Source organism: Lactuca sativa, chromosome 8 (assembly GCF_002870075.4).
Source record: "Lactuca sativa cultivar Salinas chromosome 8, Lsat_Salinas_v11, whole genome shotgun sequence".
In the NCBI taxonomy this organism is placed as follows: Eukaryota; Viridiplantae; Streptophyta; class Magnoliopsida; order Asterales; family Asteraceae; genus Lactuca; species Lactuca sativa.
This window is the reverse complement of record NC_056630.2, coordinates 226,984,938-227,005,472: the sequence shown is the minus strand read 5'-3', so window position 1 is coordinate 227,005,472 and position 20,535 is coordinate 226,984,938. Positions and strand designations below refer to the sequence as shown.

At 37.3% G+C, this 20,535-nt stretch overlaps 2 protein-coding genes across 2 annotated transcripts; one reads left to right on the top strand and one right to left on the bottom strand.

Annotated features, from left to right (window-relative positions):
* The first annotated feature begins 108 nt into the window (after nucleotides 1-108).
* LOC111882386 (xanthohumol 4-O-methyltransferase) lies at nucleotides 109-3,153 on the top strand. The gene is made up of 2 exons (XM_023878746.3): nucleotides 109-2,356; nucleotides 2,617-3,153. The coding sequence occupies exons 1-2, from the start codon at nucleotides 1,619-1,621 to the stop codon at nucleotides 2,914-2,916; spliced, it is 1,038 nt and encodes a 345-aa protein (XP_023734514.2). The 5' UTR covers nucleotides 109-1,618; the 3' UTR covers nucleotides 2,917-3,153.
* Nucleotides 3,154-10,118: 6,965 nt separating this feature from the next.
* LOC111882372 (zinc finger BED domain-containing protein RICESLEEPER 2-like) lies at nucleotides 10,119-14,490 on the bottom strand. The gene is made up of 6 exons (XM_052766668.1): nucleotides 13,961-14,490; nucleotides 10,887-11,970; nucleotides 10,829-10,844; nucleotides 10,434-10,550; nucleotides 10,285-10,358; nucleotides 10,119-10,169 (listed from the first exon to the last, which is right to left on the bottom strand). The coding sequence occupies exons 1-6, from the start codon at nucleotides 14,488-14,490 to the stop codon at nucleotides 10,119-10,121; spliced, it is 1,872 nt and encodes a 623-aa protein (XP_052622628.1).
* Between the last annotated feature and the right edge of the window lie 6,045 nt (nucleotides 14,491-20,535).

The following is a 20,535-nucleotide window of genomic DNA, read 5'->3' as shown; positions in this document are numbered from 1 at the left end:
GGCTAATGACTAGATGCAAACGTGATTTTCTATTGGTTGCCCAAATTCTCTCTCTCTCTCTATCTCTCTCCTCTTAAAATGCTATTATAACACCATGAACACCACTCATCTTCTTGTTGCTTCTTGTCATAACATCACTTACAAATTGCTCATACTATATGCTCTTAGTGTCTTATTTTGCAAATGGACTTACATTTGATTATTCAAAGCATCGTATCTATATAAAGTTTAAAAATATTTAAGAAACAAACTTTAACACTCAAACAAAACAGTTTTGGTTCCACATGTGAACTCACACCAGAATTCTTAAAAACATAGGCACATTAAATACACCTAATTTTGATTGTTAGATTTGATGGATTCAATAAGTAAGCTTTTTGTTTTGTGATTTGTTTTGGAGTGGCCACAATTAGGTGATTTTCTATTGGTTGCCCAAATTCTCTCTCTCTCTCTCTATCTCTCTCCTCTTAACATGCTATTATAACACCATGAACACCACTCATCTTCTTGTTGCTTCTTGTCATAACATCACTTCAAATTGCTCATACTATATGCTCTTAGTGTCTATTTGCAAATGGACTTACATTTGATTATTCAAAGCATCGTATCTATATAAAGTTTAAAAATATGTTAAGAAAACAAACTTTAACACTCAAACAAAACTGTTTTGGTTCCACATGTGAACTCACACCAGAATTCTTAAAAACATAGGCACATTAAATACACCTAATTTTGATTGTTAGATTGATGGATTCAATAAAGTAAGCTTTTTGTTTTGTGATTTGTTTTGGAGTGGCCACAATTACAATTTTAGATTTTTACTTCCGGTCTATTCATAAATCTAAATCTAATGCATCTTAAAAAAACAATAACCATTTTGATCCATGCGAAACATCGGACCACATCACTAGTTTCTAGCTTAAAGGCCAATATTGAATCTACCTTTTTTTTCAAAAGCTATGATAATAAATTTAAAATTCCATCCCCTTAAATATTTCTTTAACGTTAGCTTACATCTAGTCACAAAATAAATGATTCCAACTTAGTTAGCTTACCTCTACCGACATTTCTTGATTCTTTGGTGCAATGTTTTGTGAGGTGTGGTAGCTGAACCTCTATTTTATCTAGTGGATGTCATAGTTAGCTAAATAGTTCTTTGTTCCCTTTTGTTTCTTAGCTGCATTACAATTGTATCATTGTATTTGGTCCACCCCATGCTGGCTTTTTATTTGAATGCATTCTTTCCGTTCCAAAAAAATGGAGTATTTCTTTAACGTTATCAAATCCCTAGAAATACTCATCAACACTATTCACAATGTGGATCACATGCCATATATATATGATACTATTCAACACTACAATGATTACCTCTTGCTTTTACCTGTACCCAATCTTCTCAACGTGGATCCACATCACATGCCATATATATGATACCCTTAATTATTAATAGTTTATTAGTTATTACACACATGGGAATTTGCGGTGGGGAGCTGGCCATGCACATGTCTTCATTTACGCCTTTTTTGGGTTATAAGTATATGTTTCCAATATCCATAATCGTATTCAAAATCTTGAGCGATGAACACTCAAGACGAAGTAGGCTGCAACGCCGATTGCAATGGTGGCAGGTCAGGCACAGATATTGCGCTACATATATGGTGCTCTCGATGGTATGGCTATAAGATGTTGTGTCGAGCTTCGTATTGCTGACATAATTCACAACCATGGCCACCCTATCACGTTGTCTGAAATTGCCAATGGTATTGCCTCTCCATCCATAAACCTAGATGGGCTTCGACGACTAATGAGGTTCTTGGTCCATCGAAAGATTTTCCAAGTTGGAGATGGAGAGGGGGGAAATGAAGATGTTTACTCGCTAAACCATTGTTCCAAGTGGTTGTTATGTGATGCTGATGTGACATTAGCACCGATGGTCATGATGCGAACAGATCCATCTATGGTTTTGCCTTTGCATGTGTTGAGTCGGTCGATCACAGAAGGTGGTACGGCGTTTAAGATGATCCATGGTGAAGAAATGTTTGATTTTTCGTCGAGTAACTCAGGTTTCAATAGGGTTTTTAACGAGGGTATGGCATGCACTGCTAAGATCACAATAAATGCGATCTTGGCCAGTTACAAAACTGGATTTCTTGGAACGAAAGGAAGCGTTGTTGATGTTGGCGGTGGGACTGGGGTGGCGATATCTGAGATTGTGAAGGCATATCCACATCTGAATGGGATCAACTTCGATTTGCCGCATGTTATTTCGATGGCACCAAGATATGATAATGGAGTTACACATATTGGTGGGGACATGTTTGAGGCCATTCCTCCCGCAGAAACGATCTTCATGAAGGTAAGCTTTGTTGTTCATCAAGTTATATTGGTTTCTTTGATGACAACTTCTAGATATTAAAATTATAGTTTAAGTCCTCTCTCTCTCTCTCTCTCTCTCTCTCTCTCTCTCTCTCTCTCTCTCTCTCTCTCTCTCTCTCTCTCTCTCTCTCTCTCTCTCTCTCTCTCTCTCTCTCTCTCTCAATTTATAAATACATTGATTATAGCATTCTTATAAATCATTCTACGATATGTGTAATGATATTTATCTTTGCATTTTAGTGGATTTTGCATGATTGGAGCGATGATGATTGTATTAAAATCCTTAAGAATTGTCGGAAAGCGATACCCAAAGAATCTGGAAAAATCGTTATTGCGGAGATTGTTAATCATCCTACAGGAGATGATCCTTTTGTTGATACACAACTAACATATGATTTAGTGATGTTTTCACATTTTTCTGGTGGAAGAGAACGGAATGAAAGCGAATGGAAGAGAATACTCAATGAAGGAGGGTTTCGTCGTTACAATATTATCAAGATTCCGAGCCTTCAATCGATCATCGAGGCTTTCCCAGAATGAATTTGTAAGAAAGCATTAGGTTTGGTGATTCTTTTGATGTGAATCATACCGATTGAAAGAAGTGGGATTTGAAGAATTATACTATATCATGAGTTTCGCGCACAATAATGGAATAAAATTATGAGAAAGAATTAGAACCTAAAAAATTCATGAGTTTGATGTTCAACAATGGAATAAAATTATGAGAATTGAATGTTTTATACTATCAATAATGATGAAAAACTGTTATTTTGTTTATTTATATTAGTAACTAGTGGGGTTAAGACCAGATTTTTATACTCTTGATTATGTATGCAGTTTAGTGATGGTAAATGAAAAAACATTTACTTTAAGGATGCTCCTTTTTTTATGAAAGAATGTAATATTGGAGGGAAAACGATAAGGAAAAAAAAAAAAAAAAAAAAAAAAGGCAGACAGCAAGAAAAAGGAAAAGAAAGCAATGTTCTTAAATATCATCTATCTCTCCTAGTGAGACTTAAACAATTACTGGGAATATTTTTAAGTGTGAATCAATGTCAAATTCTATATCCTAGGTCAAGTAGAGATCCAGTTCTGATTGTGGTATGAGTCGGAGTTTATACCAATTATAATGTTCAATGTTCGGTTGTATCGTAATCAAGAAGGCAATTGTTGAGGATTATAACATTCTTATAAATCACTCTATGATACGAGTAATGATATTTATCTTTTACATTTTTGTGGATTTTGTATGATTGGAGTGATGATGATTGTATTTAATCCTTAAAAGTTATCGGAAAGTGTTACCTAAAGAATATGGAAAGTCGTTATCACGGAAATTGTCATCTAGAGGAGATGATCCTTTGTTGATACACACCTAACATATGACTTAGTGACGTTTTCACATTTTTCTAGTGGAAGAGAAGGGAATGGAAGTGAATGGAAGAGAATGAATTCAAGGTTCCGAGCCTTCAATTGATCATCAAGGCTTTCCCATAATAAATTAGTAAGAAAGCATTAGACTTAGAGATTCTTTTTAAGTGTAGTACCAGTTGAAAGAATTGGAATTTAAAGAATTATACTATATCATGAGTTTGCTGCACAATGACGGAATAAAATTATGAGAAAGAATTGGAATTTAAAGAATTATACTATATTCATGAGTTTGATGTGCAATAATGGAATAAAATTATGAGAATTGAATAATTTTATACTTTCAATAATGAAAAACTTTTATCTTGTCTATTAATATTAGTAATGGAGAAAATTTAATATTTTGAAAAAAAATATATAACAAAAATATGATTTCATTCCACCATCATAAAAAAATGATAAAATCAATCAAATATAAAATTTAAAAGAATCTAATTTCATTGAGTTTAATTACTTTTGTTTTGTTTTTTTTATTAATTTTTTAAATTTTGAAACGAAAAGCTAACATATTCATAAATATCATCTATGTATTCTAGTGAAACTTGAATCCATGACATTTCATTTGAAAGAGTCACTCATTACGGCTAGACTAAAATCCTTTTGCTAATTAGTTCATCTAACGGCTAAATAAAATGTTGAGAGAAGAACTTAAGATTGATTTATGGAAACGTAAGTTAATCTCAATGGATCTTATGATAAGCTCAACAATAAAGAAATATATATATATATATATATATATATATATATATATATATATATATATATATATATATATATATAGCAACAAGATTAATCAGTAAACATAAGCTAGTAATAATACTTAGTTGAATCTTAACAAGGTTTGCATTCAAACACAAGTTAGTAAATGATTAACAACATAAGCAAGACATAATAAAGAATTGAATTCAATAAAGATTAATACAATGAAAGTTTGGAAGTGGTGTGTTTAGATCAATCATCATAGTCATTTATTTATAAGAAAACCGAGTACATGATAAACAACAAAATATCTAAATCAGGCGGCCATGCTTGCCACGCCTGGACTGACATAACTCATCTAACACACAATGTCAGAAAAGGTGAACATTACTTTTTTGACACTTTGACATACAAAAGACAAAACATGCTTTTCTTCCGGCCAACATTCTTCACTCCGGTATTCCAAGTCTTCAGTGTTGATATTCACAGTGTTCGCATCTAATACTCAACCAAAGTTCTACCACAACAATCAAAACAGGTCTTTGGTACTTCAACACACTTTATAGCTGCCGAGGGTCACTTTCATGTTTCAACAATTGCCCCCCTAAGTGACCTCGCAACTATTACTTTCACTTGTTAACTTTGAGAAACTTAATAATGAGTCACCATAACTTCATAACTTCAACAATCCATTTGATTCTTCTGGAGATTTCAAACTTCACCTCTTTAGTGGTGTCTTGGACTTTTTAGCCATTGAAAGAGTTCCTTCCATGTGTTTAGGAGAGCAACAATGAAAATCAGTGGCGGGGGGGGGGGGGGGGGGGGGGAAGAATTTTTCACTACATTTGGAAAGCCTGAAAACAATACCAAGCTTGGGGAAGTTTGTAGCTCCGAGGCTTAAGTCTTGAATCCCTTTGGTAATATATTTAAGGTGTTCAAATGAGGGAAGTTCATCTTCTTTGCAAGTACTGAATGGATCTCAACATCAATTTTTCCAAAGTCACATATAACGACTTTGAGGAACTCAGCAGCCTTCATATATGCATATTCCATCTTAGGGTATTTTTGAGCTTTGAGTTGGAAGACCCTTGTAATCAGAAAAAATTTGTTTGGTATTCATGTACATGAAGTCTGCTTGAGTTCGATGGTATAATTTACCGAAGCGTGAAAGAGTGCATTGATAATGTGTTTCTCCTTTGAAAGACCCTGGGTTAAATGTGTTAATAGTATCGTGTATGTTACATGACCAGATTTCCTCTATGGATTCCCCATACTTGCTGTGAAACAAGTTTAATCTTTCAAACTCCATGAGCATTCTTTGATCATCTAGGATATTCTAGTAAAATGACATAAATACTAGGAAGTATTTAGCATTAGGAGAGAAAGAGAGAGAGAGAGAGAGAGAGAGAGAGAGAGAGAGAGAGAGATAAAGGAATGTCCCAGTATGCTCCAGTGGGTTTAGAGTAGGTGAGATAAGGAACATAATCTATATCCAAGAGTCTTCGCATTGGGTTTACCCAAGAATTGATTAGAAATTCATCGATTCTTATATCGAATCCCTGAGTCTGACATATGTATTCGACTAGCTTGGCTGACCTCCAGTCTGCCTTCTTTTGTCTTGTTTTGGGAGAGTTGAAGGAGTTGTCATCTGACATGTAAAGTGTAACACCTAGATTTTAGGCATTTGTTTTAACACTTGAGTTATGTTTATTTTGCAAGTTTAGTCCCTGATGACAATGTTGTAAATTGAAGACTTTTGGAGTAAGCGAGGCGTACATCCTCGTATGCAAGGCATACTTGGGAGCGCCTTCGTACACTGAGAGTACGCAGGGCGTGTGCAGTCAGGGTGAAAACCTAAATTTTAGGGTTTGGACCATATTTAAGGTCACTTATGGCCTCAAGTACCTTTTTACCTTCAACCTCCCTCCTTATCTTGAAAACCCTAAGAGTGTCTATGCTTGTGAAGCTTGTTTGGGCCATTTTGGTGCATTTTTGGAGCTCTAGAAGGAAGAACATTGAAATGGTGGTGTTACACTCAAGGCTTTGGATCTAGCATTTAGTCCCCCTTGTGCACCTTATGGAGGTAAAAAGTTACAAACTTGATGATAGAATCTCTTGGATCTAATTTTGATCAATTTGTTTCCTTTTTGATCCCAAACCTAGCCTTTGTGAGCAGGAGGTACTCCAAGGCATTTGAGTTGTCCTTTTAGAGGTTTTTTGGGGTGTTAAGTCACAAAGTTGGGTCCTTGGTCACCACTTTTCCCCATGCAAGTCCTAGATGGTCTTAACGGGTTAAGAGGCTAGGTTTTTCAGTTTTAAAGACTTAATAACCATGTTAGGCCATAAAGTTGGAAAATTTATGGCTTAGGACATCTTATGTGACCTATATATGAAGTTTGGATGTGGGTGCTTAAGGGATTAAGCACATGGTTAAGAAGTTGGCAAGTAACCTCGTACGCAGGGCGTACCGAAGGGTACGCTGAGGGTACGAGGTCAGCACCCTGTCCTTTGGTCAACTGCAAGGTATGCTCCGCGTACATGATGAGTATGCCCCGTGTACTAATTGAGTCACCTCGGTTGACTTTTACCTGGTTTGACCTAGGTGTATTTTAGGTGTTCAAATGGTGGTATGAGTTTTAGTGGTTTTAATTGTAAATGTGATCGGTATCGTGGGTTTCATAGTAGCATTTTTCAGTTCAATTTTTCGTTTGTCTGCGAGGTGTGACTTCTTACCACCTTAAGTGGGACGAAGGCTTCAAAGTCCGACCCAATGCATTAAATGAGTAGAACTGTATGTTATCATATGATTCTATTTGTTATACTTGGATGATTTACTCATTAAGCTATATGTGCTCAAAGTCATTATAGAATCAGGGTTGATACGGACTCAGGGGTTGATACGGACCCGGCACAGCTATATGTTGTATTTTAGGTTGATACGGACCTGGGTGTTGATATGTACCTGACATAGCCACGTGCTATTATTTGATATGTTTTTGTATGTGGTAATTTGGGAAGCTCACTAAGCTTTATTCTTACAGTTTGTGTTCATGGTTTCAAGTACTTCCAATTCTAAAGGGAAGGGCCCGACATGATAGCACAACATTCTCCCCACGTGATTTCCACACTGAATGTTTTGTACTCTGATGTTTTGGAATATTATAATAAATAATGACTTTTGATACAATCAATGAATGAAAATTTAAGTTATTTTAAATGAAAATTTTTGGTACTGTTTTCGGGTCGTTACACGTTGGTATCAGAGCCTTCATTTGAGGAATTCGGGCACTCTCAAGAGACTCAGAACTCAAACTGAGGAAATGATAATCGTTTCAAAAAAACAAAAAGAAATTGCTTTTTTGGAAAAGATTCTCTTAAGTAAAAAAGGGAAGTGCAATGCGTGCAATCATCCGAGATCAAGTAAGTGTTTCCTAAGTTACCTATACTTATGTATTGTGATGAGTATGCTTGATATGTGAATTCTATGCTATATTAGGGCTAAGGATACCTTCAAGAATCATATGGTAGAATTTTCTAATTTGTGTGAGGCTTATAGCTCAATAGTACTTGATGCCCAAATTGATATCAACTGTGTTAATTGCTATGTGTATGCTTTCAAAGTTGTATATGATTAGGATTGTATAGCTCTAGAAGGATTAGTTTAGCCTCATTTCTTGTTTCTTATTTGGTTGTGGACTTAGGTTGGAACCCTCGTTCAACAGTCTATATGATCCTATTTTGTGTACAACTTGCATGCATAGGGCTACCAACAATGTTGATCGAGGTTCTTGGTACTACTAGTGGTGAGGCTTTAGGGTTCCTAGAAGAGTCTAGGGTATGGATGTTGTGTAGCATAGATTTGTTCTTGGTTGTAGTATAGTAACTTTGAGGAATCAGGATTTACCTTGAGAAAGGTACAGATAGGTGTCGAAGTTAGTATTGGGCTCGTACTACTGGAAGCACTAGATCTATACCTGAGACAAGTGTAGATTTGTGGACAACAAGGGTACATGTGTGTTATTAGATTCCATCGAGTGTTTGCTGATTGTTTATATCTTTATGTTTCAGTTTGAGGATGGTGGTCACGCGTTTGGGATCGGGAGGTATTGGTTCTGGCACTGGATCAGAACCAATTGACGAGAGGTAGCGTGAGCTTATTGCAGATGAGATCACTCGCAGTATTCTTAACGCTGCCCCCGTGATTTTCGGTATTGTCAAGGAGGGGATCTTAGAGCTCATGGACTAGTGGCTCAGGACCTTTTGAGCCGAGATTGTAGTAAGGCAGGTTGGGGCACAAGCTCCTTCATTTTAGGAGTTCAAGGCATGTAGATCTCTTGAGTTCCTTAGGTGTAAGGAACCCATCACTATCCTTCACTAGATCTCTGACATAGAGAATGCCCGGTGGACATCTTTTTTCCTTGAAGGGGAAAAGGTGGGATTTGCATCCTGCCTGTTTAGGGACAGGGCACGATATTAGTGGGAGGAGGTTACCCGAGTTGTTGGGACAGGGCGGTGGCCGTAATGACATGGGAGGACTTTGTGCAGAGATTTTAGAAGGAGTATACACCGAATTTTGAGGTGTAGCAGTTGGAGAGGGAGTTCGAGGACCTTTGCCAAACCACCGAGAGTGTGGAGGAGATCACCGCCAAGTTTCGTGAGAGGGCCCTGTTGGGTCCGCAGTACACTACGGATGAGGTGATGAAGAAGACTAGTTATCATGACATGTTGAGAGATGACATCAGGGAATTTGTGCTTTTTTCAGGTTTCAAGACCCTGAATGATATGATTGAGAGGGCCCATGAGCAGGAGATTGAGTTGTAGCTTCGAACGAAGCGCAAGCCAGAGTAGGAACAGACTGTGGTGGGCCATAGTAAGAAGCCCAAGGGTTTTGATTTACATCCTGGAGGCCAACAGGGTGGGGGGCCGCTGCAGCAAGTGTGGCCAACAGCATAGTGGGGCATGTCGGTCAGTAGGTTCAGGTTGTTATAGGTGTGGGCTGACTGTTCATATGAGTAGCGATTGCCCCCGGAGTGCATAGATTTGCTTTCATTGTAATCAGACCAACCATAAAAGGCCTATTTCCTAATATTTACAGGGGGAATGGTTGCGGTGCCTGCGCCAGCCATGTCGAGAATCACTGATGGTCGTCAGGGCAAGGCAGGGACCCCTGTGGTGAAGAGCAGGGCATTTCCCTTAACCACCGATGAGGTCTGGGCAACCCCAAATGTGGTTATGGGTAGGCCTGGAAATTGGGTTAGGTTCAGGTTGGCAGGTTGGCGGGTTGGAATTCAGAAACTCAACCCAACCTATATAATATATGGGTTAGCGGGTTGGCGGGTTGACCGATTGGAAACATCAACCCAAGCCAACCTACATAACCCGTATAAGTATATGGGTTGGCGGGTCACGTGTCAGTGGGTCGAACCCAAATCCTATAACCCATTTAATAAGCAACACATTTTAATATGAAATTGAAAAATCCAAATAAATGAAGTCTAAAAGTCATAAACATTAAACATAAAGTCATAAACATCCAAATAAACTAAAACTCAAAACATTCATGAAAAAGTGCAATTGTTCAAACATATCCAAAACCAAATGTGATAATTCATTCATGCTAAAATTCCCATTTCTTCCTCCAACATCAACTTCTTCAAGATTACCTTCAAATAGAAACAAAATGAAAAATCAAATTTATGATCTTTTGAAAGCTACATAAATATTTGTACTAAAAAGAACTCACAAAATGACACCTTAAAGTATGTTTGAATTTGTAACCTCTATATTGTCTTCATTGATGTTCAAATTCATAACATTTTGAGTTAGGTTGTCAATAGCCACATCCAAATCAACTGGATAAGGAAAAGAAAAAAAATTAATACAAAATTTTAGTTAATACGAAAAAACCAATATATTTGTAATATTACCTTTACATCCAAACAACGAATCCCGACTACAAACCAAAGCTTCAACTACATCAGGCTTCATGGAACTTTGATATTCATTTAAATTTCTTCCACCAAGACTAAAAGCCGATTCAGATGCTATCGTTCAAATGAGAACACAAATTATATCCATAGCTAATTTAGCTAATTCAGGATACCTATATTGTTGGGCTTTCCAAAACTCAAGCATGTTAATGGAAGTTCTTTTAGCTCTTGGCTCAAGAAGGTATACATGCAATTGACTTGTGGTCTTGGAACCCAAATCGTCATTATCATATTCGTCAAACTCCTATAATATATATATATATATATATATATATATATATATATATATATATATATATATATATATCTAACGAATTAGTAATTTAGTATACTTTGAAAACTAAACAACTATAAAAGCAAATTTAATAGTAATTAGAAAATATGATTTACCTCAAGAATGTTTTTTTGACTAGACTCTCCCCCAACATTAATTTGTCTAATGTTGTCGTTGCTCCATTGATGTGATGTCAAGTCGGATGTTGTTGCATTTTTTGAAGCTTGCACATATTCATCATAAAGTTCATAAAGGGCACTCTCAATAGCCTTAAATTTTGATGAACCTTTTCCATAGAGTTTTTTATAGCAATATTCAATAAACGACAATTTATATCGAGGATCAAACACCACGACTATAGCTAACAGAACATTAAAATCAGCCAAATATTTGTTGAACTTATTCCATATTTGGGTAGCTATTTTTTTCATATACTCATCGGGATTTTTCTTCTCTTCAACCAACTTCAAATGTATTCCAAATATTTGAGGGAAATACAAATTTGAAGTAGGATAAAGTGATCCTAAAAACTGAAGAGTTGTGTGATAAAACACATTCAGAAATCTACCCATTTTCTCAACTCTTTCCCATTCATCAGAGGACGGGCAATCATGAAAGTTAGAATCACTCAAACTATGATGCGAAAAGGCTAGTCGATAATAAAGTGAACAAGAAAGCATCATATAAGTAGAATTCCACCTAGTAGGAACATCTTGCATCAAAGCCTTTTTGGTGTCCAAAAGATTTCGTGAGCAACATTGAGAAAACCTTGTTTTTCTTACTGAAGATCCTTTGACATACTTCACACATTCTCTAACTTTTTCAACAACAACATCGATTTGTTTCAACCCATCTTGAACAATCAAATTGAGAATATGGGCACAACATCTCAGATGAAACAACTTACCATCATATACTATAGAATTCATCAAATGTAATTGATTCTTAAGCAATCCAACACAAACATCATTAGAGGAAGCATTATCCAAAGTGATAGAAAACAACTTCCTTTCAATTCCCCAACTTTTGATCAAGCCACTAAGCTTTTCAGCAATAGCAACACCAATATGTGGAGGAGGGAATTCAGAAAAATTTAAAATCCTCTTCTGTAAGACCCACTTGCTATTAACATAATGGGCAGTCAAACTCAAATAACCATCTGTAACAATTGATGTCCAAGCATCAGAAGTTAAGCATATTCTACGTGGGCATTTATAAAATATTGGGTAAAACAAGTTAGAATCAGTATCACTACTCGATTACAGGAATCAATCACTACACATAAATTAGAATCATATTTTCATTTAACATAGTGGGTAAAAGATATCCAATGTGGAAGAATTATATCTTGTTGTAGTCGATATAATGAGAGATAGTTGTAACATTCAAATCAGAATTATATTTTGCTTTAGCCGATATGTACTCCAAATGTGGAAGAAATTTCAAATTTGAATTATATCTAGTGGTAATTCTGTAATTTACTAATCTATAGACTGTATTAGTGTATATTGTAGTCTATATATTGTTACTTACCGTAGAGAGAAAGGAAGGCGAGTCGAACGTCGAATGCACGATGAGTGATTGAGTCGCGAGTGCGAACTACGATGACGATGTCACGATGACCGTTGAGCGGATGAGGAGCGGGTGAGGACTAAGGAGCGGCCTGAATGCCTGATAAGTAATTGAATCGTGAATTCATGATGTTTCTTGATCTTCCTTTGAAGATCAGTCCTTATCCTTCGTTCGTGAATGTGGAGACTGGAGGAGCCTGGAAAGTGGAAAGAGACGCGTTTTTTATTAGGGCACGCAATGGCTGTTGGATGCACAAGGAGTCAAGGATGGATTACTAGATCATGAGCCACAAGCGCACAAATGATAACCATAAACAATATCCAACTTAACTAAAGGGTTATATTCAATTTTCGATTCTCTTCTTGAAGCCTTTTCATAAAGCTTAACATGCATAGAGCTACTGGAGTATAACGTACTCACATTTCCTTATCAAACCAACCAATAAACCTATATTTTGGGCCTGTAAAGTTCTAATTCAAACATCATTTCATCATTCTCAACTAACGGTTTGGTTGAAAAAAAATCTAGAGCACTTTACCTTCTTTATAAATGTATACAATCATCTTCCTAGTTTATTATCAGTCCAATAAGTATTGTGTAACAAAATTTGAAGGGAAAAAATACACCCACTATGCAAGGCATGTGGCGCATCCTAACAAACAAAATGATGGGTTTTGAGCATTCTAACACTTCTAGGTGTACATGCAACCCTAGAAACCTTGGATCTATGTTTTCTCTATTATACATGCAAACTTTCATTTTTCCAAGGTTTCATCCTAGCTAGCATATCATGGGGTATGTGTAATACAAAAAACTAGTAGAATGACATACCTTTCTTGTAGCTTTCATTCCTAAAGACTTTTTGAGCCTAGCACCCTAAATGTGATATCTCAAATGCTTCACACAACACCACCAACAATTGGAATAACTTGAGATAAGATTATTATGCACCAAAATTGGCTAACCCTCACTTGTATCACTTAAGTGCCAATTGTTAGAACGTAGTTCTTTCAGGATCGATTGATTCTAAACATGCAAACAAATAAGTACGTAAAAGTAAACACGAATATGGCTTGAATATGTTGAATGATTAATGCTTCAACACCTCATAAGAGCTCGATTAAGAACTTCGACTGTAAAGGTGTTTTCGGGTTACAAAACTCAAGCGTAATTAAAAAGACGTCTAACCATAATGCATATATGCATATATATATATATATATATATATATATATATATATATATATATATATATATATATATAGAGAGAGAGAGAGAGAGAGTCTAACCCTAAGAGATAATCACGGATGGACAGGCCCAATGTGGATATACACAAAAAGCCCTAAGACGCAACACAATAAGCCCCGAAAATCTCCCCGTTTGCGTCTTTGGGACCGAGACTTCAACTCTGTTTAGCAACCGAGGGCTTCTTCACCATCTTGAAGACTCTCAGTATGATAGCTAACAGATGGTACTGAAAGGTAATGTACCACCGAAGCATATCAGTAAAATTTTTCTTATCAGCATCCGAGTTCTGCTTGAACCGATGTATTAGGTTGATAATGTGCTCCAAGCAGTCAGTAGAAAACAGATGTTTATCTACCAAAGCGAACTAGAACCTGTTAGCTTCACCTTTCGTAAACATCACAGTCAGATGCTTAGAATCAATTTGCCCTATCATCATCTGGTTCACATCCCCTAGCTTTTGAGTAGTCTTTACCGTCGGCTTCTTATTCATCACTTTTTCTATCTCCTGATCCATTGTTGCAACTTCATAGATGTAGGAGGCCAACATTCTTTTTAAGTGCTCCAAAATCGGCTCATACTCCTTTGAATTAGTGAGAAGAATGTTGTATAGCAATATCCAATCATGTGGATTGAGATTGGGAAGATCTGCTAAAGATATCATCGAGACAGAATTTGCAAACCCTCGTGTGATCTTGAAACGCACATTCACAAATTTGCAAGTGGGAGTCGGTTTCAATACTTTGACAGTTGTAATTTTCTGCGCACTCCATGTCAAGTATTGAGGTTGGTCATACTTTAAGTAAAAGTCGATGAGCTCTCGGTCAACCTTTGTATTTGGAAAAGGAACCTCAACAGTTGAGTCAAAACAATGAAATGTAAATGCCTTTCTTGTAATTGGCATATCAAACTATGAGTCCTTCGAATTGGCGCAGTCAAAAGAGACAATTGGTTCCAACCAATAGACACTATGTGATTCAATTGCTTGACTAATCAACACATCTCTCGTCTATTCAGGAAACAGAGCCTTCTTACACTACAAGATATCTTCTTGTTCTTTATTGCGCCTCTCTGTTTCCTCAGCCTCCTTTGTGATTTTTAGATTTTCATCTAATTCTTTATCTCTCTTCTTTCTTTTAAGGGCATCAACAATAGTTTCTTCAACATCACTATCACTGTCGTTAACAACCTGTTTCAGCTTTTCAGTTGGACCAGAACCTGAAGCTACATCAACCTTCAGTTCTTGTGTTAGGATCACTTTATGTGGTCCCTCTCCCCCTTGTTTTGGAGTAACGAAAGGCTCTGAAACACCTTTCATTTCATGAAGCATGGCAAGAGTGGGGAGCAGTTTTCTAGTGAGATGATTGCGAATGGTGAGAGTGAGAATTAGATAATGAGCACCAAGGATATTGGTCAACATGTCCTTAACATCATTTGCACAGCTACGGAAGACAACTCTCTCTGTTTTCAACAAGGAAATTTCCTTCTCTGATTGAGCAAGTTGGACTTGCTGAACTGCAATTGTAGAGGCTTGACGAGCTATCTCTTCTTTCAAAGCACTCTCTTTGGAAATGTCGGCATGCAGTGAGTCCAGTCGAGAAGATACAGAACCTATCAGAGAAGCATTGTCAGCTTTGAGGGAGGAACGAACATCATCAAATTTCTGTTGTTCTTCCTTTAATGACTGTGAAAGTGATTCAACCGATTCACGAATTTTGTCAGCATTCGTATCAGCATGCCCTTTCAAAGAATCTAAAAATATCTGTGTGGTGCGAATAACTTTAGCAACATCGGCAGATGCTTTCTTGCAAATTGAAGTTGATTCCTTGATGGCATCGGTTGATTTATCCATAGCTTGTGTATATTGATCTATAGCTGTCTCCACAAAAGCTTTGAGAACAACCCCTCCATAAGCTTTATTATCTGCAAGCAGCTTATCTAACTTATCATGAATGCTCTATAAATGTTGGTGGTTAACAGAAGCATCAGTGTCTTCATCAGACTGAAGCCAATAGGGACTAAAGTATGTAGAGTCATACTCATCATTGTCACCTCTGAGAGTAGCACCTGACTCTATTGAGTGGGTTGGAGAGATAGGTTTATTGATGACTGGGGTTTCAGTTTCAGTAGGTGCCCCCGTATCAGATACGTTGACCCTTTTTGTTTGTTCCGAAAGTGTAGTGGTGGTGGTTTGGGTAATGATTGGAGTGGATAAAGTTGTTAGAGAAATGGAAACAAAAGTAACTGGTGGAGGTGGTAGAGAGGTTTCTGTTGTGGAAGTGGGAACAACCGACACTGAGACTTTCGGTGTCGGATTTGGTGGTGTCTGTTTCGGTGATAGAGGTGGGGTTGGAAGTTTATGAGGTGGAGATTCGGTTTGTGAAGGTGATCGAGGAGGAGTATTACCTCGTGGAGACTCCGGAGGAACGTCATCCTCTTCATCATGTTCAGAATGATCCGGACTTGGAGCAATTTGTTGTTTTGATCTCTTCGCCATTTTCTTTATTTTCTTTGGCTTTGAAGAGGACTCCGATTCTGAAGTTCGCTTTGTCGATTTGGAGGGCTTAGGTTGTTCCTCCTTGTTTGTTTCCCTCTTTGCAGTCACCCGTTTTCCTCTGTTACTGGGCTTGTCAACAGCTTCTAAGGCAGCCTGCTGTTCAGGAGTAAGAACTCTCGGCTCCTTGGGTGGAAGTTGTCTATAATCAGCCATCACCTTGCTCTTGGCTGTAACACCCCTGTACATGGTCTCCGGAATGGAACCATAATGAAGAAATTTTGTGGGGTCCGAGATGACGATCTTCTTGGTATGAAAAGTTGCAATGGACGCAACGAGAGCATCCTTCATCATCGGAACCTCCAGAGTGTCAATTGCCCTTCGGGTAATGAGAGTCCAAAACCTTCCACATGAAATTTTGGGCTGACGAGTGGAAGCGTTTAGGATCTACACAACTTGAGACCATATGATAGACCCATAGTCCAGGTTGATACCATTATACAGACCATAGAGAATGGCCAGGAAACCTTTACTCGTGCCATCTGATCCATCACTTCTTTCCGCCAAGCCTTTGATTAGAAGAGTGAGAAGACCATTCCACTGAGAAGGCAGACATGACCTCTTGACTTTGGCAATGGTTGTCAGCACATCTGTATAGCCCATTTCATACAGCATTGAGAAGATTTGTGTTGTGGTGATAAAGTCAGGAGAAATCATAGAAGAATCCACTACGAGATGGAGTAGGGAACAAAACCTCCCTTTGAAAATAGAGGCCTTCTTGGAGTGGATTTGAAAATATATTCATTCCTTGTTCTTTTCATAGGATGCGGAAGAATAAACTTGAGACAATAAAGACATCGGAACAGCTTCGAACTGGGTTAGGGCAACAACCAGAGGAGAGTACGTTAAGCATTCAACAACTTGTAACATGTAAGAATCATATAGAAACGGATTAAGTTCTATAATCATATTCTGATTTGGCTTGATAGTAAGAAAGGCTGATGAAGTAATCTGATCTTGTGCAGAAGAAGAGGTCGCCATTGTTGAACAAGGGAAGAAGATGAACAGTTGAAATAGCCGTTACAGTGTAGAAATCATGATACTGGTAGAAGACAATGAATCGTGCAAACCCTTTATATACCATTGCCAGGAGAGAGAAAATCATGACGATTATGACATTATAGCTAAACTGTAGCCTGGAAAAGCGGGATTTGACAAGTTGGGCGTTCCTAGGTATACGGCAGCATGCATGGCGTAGAGTGACCGTTCATATTCACGCACCCAAAAAGATTTCAACAATCTGCATTTGAAATAGAACGCACCATCCGAACCTGAATTGCCCTTGATTCACTAGAGGATAAATAACCTCAAACATACCGTCAAAAGAATGTGGGAAAATTAAAAATTTTCGTGCATTAGAGTGACAAAAGATAAACTAATAAAGCAAATGTGTATGGGATGTGAGTGATACAAACAGGGGATTCCGGGAAAGAATCGCTTCCTTCGTAGTCAAGAATGACATGAAGTACTTGTGTGGATTCCCGAAAATATGATCAAGTGTTTGTAAATAAACATTGAAAGGATTCTTTTCATTTCATAGGCTCAAGGTGGCTTATCTTCAACCGAACATCAATTCTTAAAATAAGACCGAGTGTTAGAAGAAGTACTTGTGAGACCGATGTGGTCTGTTGAACAAGTAGGCAGGTTAGATTTTGTGATGACAAAAGAGTGTATAGAAATCTCAAAAAAAAAATTAAATTGGATCTTTATGGGTAGAATAGTCCTGGTTTTAGACAAATTCATAAAAGACCTCGCAAAGAAAAGAGATTTCATTAGGTAACAAGTAAGATCTTGAATATAGAAATTCACCGTTAATTCATTATGGGTGTTGAGTTTTGGGTTTCACTCAGCATGTGGTATACGTATCTAATATCATAAACACGGATTTTGTGCAACCATAAACCTCAGTGGTAAAAACTGAGAGTCTCAAGGGTTACAATTGTGAACCGAGATTAGATGGAGAATGATTTAAGGATGGTGAAAGAAACGAAAGTACCTTCTGCTATAAAACAGGACAAAGCAGAGAAACTCTTAACTCATGTGAGAAGAGTAAGGTAGTTCTAGACCGAGTAAATAAGAATAGCCTGATTGGGAAGAAACGACAAGTATTGGTCGAATCAGTAAGGCCTTTCTCTAGGTCGTAGAGGCTTGGGTCAACATACAACAGCATGCTTCTAGGGACCCTTAACTAGTTCATAAAATAAGTATCATACCTGTCCCAACTCCAACTTCTGTTATACTTGTATCCTTGTGACTGAATAGAGGCAAAAACAAACAAATATACCACACAAACAAAACGAAAAATATTTTCGAGAGATTGAATATTCTGAAAAATAATAAAAACTGAAAGAGAAAATATTTTTGGCTTGAAATTTTCTGAAAAAGAATAAAAACAAAAAAAGAAAATATTTTTGGATTTTTGAAGTTTTTCTGAAAAAGAATAAAAATAGAAAAAGAAAATATTCGAATAAGCATAAAGCAAATTAAAGACGAGAAAAGAAACGTAAACAATTTACAACCGAAACCTTATCTCAGTTGAGTGAAGCGAAATAGACCGAGTGGTTGGTTCATTCGATTCCGGAATTTTAAGGAGCCGAAATAGACCGAGCGGTCGGTTCATTTCGGTTCCCAAAATTTAAGGATTCGAAATAGACCGAGCGATCGCTCCATTTCGCTTGTCTAATTTTTAGTGAGAGGATTGAGGATTCGGTACCGACTCTGCTTCCATCATACCTAAGCCTTGTAAGATTCTGTTAAAGAGTGCTTCAGGTAATGCCTTAGTGAATATGTCAGCCAATTGATCACTAGATCGAACAAAATGTACTTCTACGTTCCCATCTTCTACATGATCCTTAATGAAGTGATATCTAAGTGCAATGTGCTTAGTCATTGAGTGTTGCACCCGATCGTGACAAATCCTTATTGCACTTTCTGATTCACAATAGAGTGGTATCTTCTTCATGCTTAGCCCGTAATCTCTCAGTTGATTTTGAATCCAGATTACTTGAGAAGTGCAAGAGGCTGCAGCAATATACTCAGCTTCGGTTGTAGACAATGACATGCAAGTTTGCTTCTTGGACTTCCAGCTAAGGAGTTTTCCATCAAGAAATTGGCATCCACCTATGGTGCTTTTTCTGTCTAGTCCACATCCTCCTAGATCAGCATCAGAATAAGATTGAATGAAGAATCCAGTTCTTGCAGGATACCAGAGGCCGAGAGATGAGGTTCGCTTTGGATAACGGAATATGTTCTTTACAGCAACCATGTGAGGTTCTCTTGGATTAGCTTGAAACCTAGCACAATAACACACAGAAAACATAATGTCCGGTCTACTAGCCGTTAAATACATAAGTGACCCTATCATTTGACGATATTGTGTTATGTCAACAGCAGGTTTATCCAGAGATGGTGTTAATTTAGTGCCAAACGCCATTGGAACCTTCACTTTTGATTAGCCTGTCATGCTAAATTTCATCAGTAAAGTCTTTGTATAAGCTTCCTGATTGATGAATATACCTTCTACTCCCTGTCTAATGTTTAAACCAAGAAAAAAGTTAATTGGACCCATTGCACTCATTTCAAATTTAGTCTCCATCAACTTTCTGAATTCAGCTGTTAAGCTAGGATTCATAGAGCCGAAGATGATCTCATCAATATAAATTTGAACAATCATTAGATGTTCTCCTTCTTTCTTTCGGAAGAAGGTAGGGTCAACCGAACCTTGCTTAAATTGTGACATTTTTAGAAAACGAGTTAAGGTTTCATACCAGGCTCTTGGTGCTTGCTTTAATCCATAGACTGCTTTATCTAGCACATAGCAATGATCAGGGAATTTCTCGTTCACAAACCCAGGCGGTTGCTCAACATAAATTGTTTCTTCTAATTCTCCATTCAAGAAGGCACATTTGACATCCATTTGGAAAACTTTGAAGTTTTTATGAGCAACATATGCCAAGAAGATCCTTACTGATTCCAACCTAGCTACCGGAGAGAATGTTTCCTCATAATCTTGCATTGCCTGGACCCAATCTGAATGATCAAGTGCAACATTTATAGTTTTCGGTTCAATCTTGCAAACAAATGAATTAAACATGCAAAATTCGACTTTAGGGAACAATGCAGTTTGTTTCGCTTTTAATTGAGAACGAGTAAGGACTTTTTCTGAAGTTTCACCAATAATCTGTGCTTTGGGATGGTCTTTGGTCCATTTCACCAATGGAGGATAATTTGGGTCATATGCTAGATCCAATTCAACATTCACTTCGACTTCAGCTTCAGATAGATCACCTTCGCCTTCGTCAGTTGTACTTTCGGTCTCTTTCTCCCCCTCGAATGGCGAAGAATAATTTGTGTCTTCACTAATGGTTACATTCAGTGTGGGAGTGGAATTCTCCC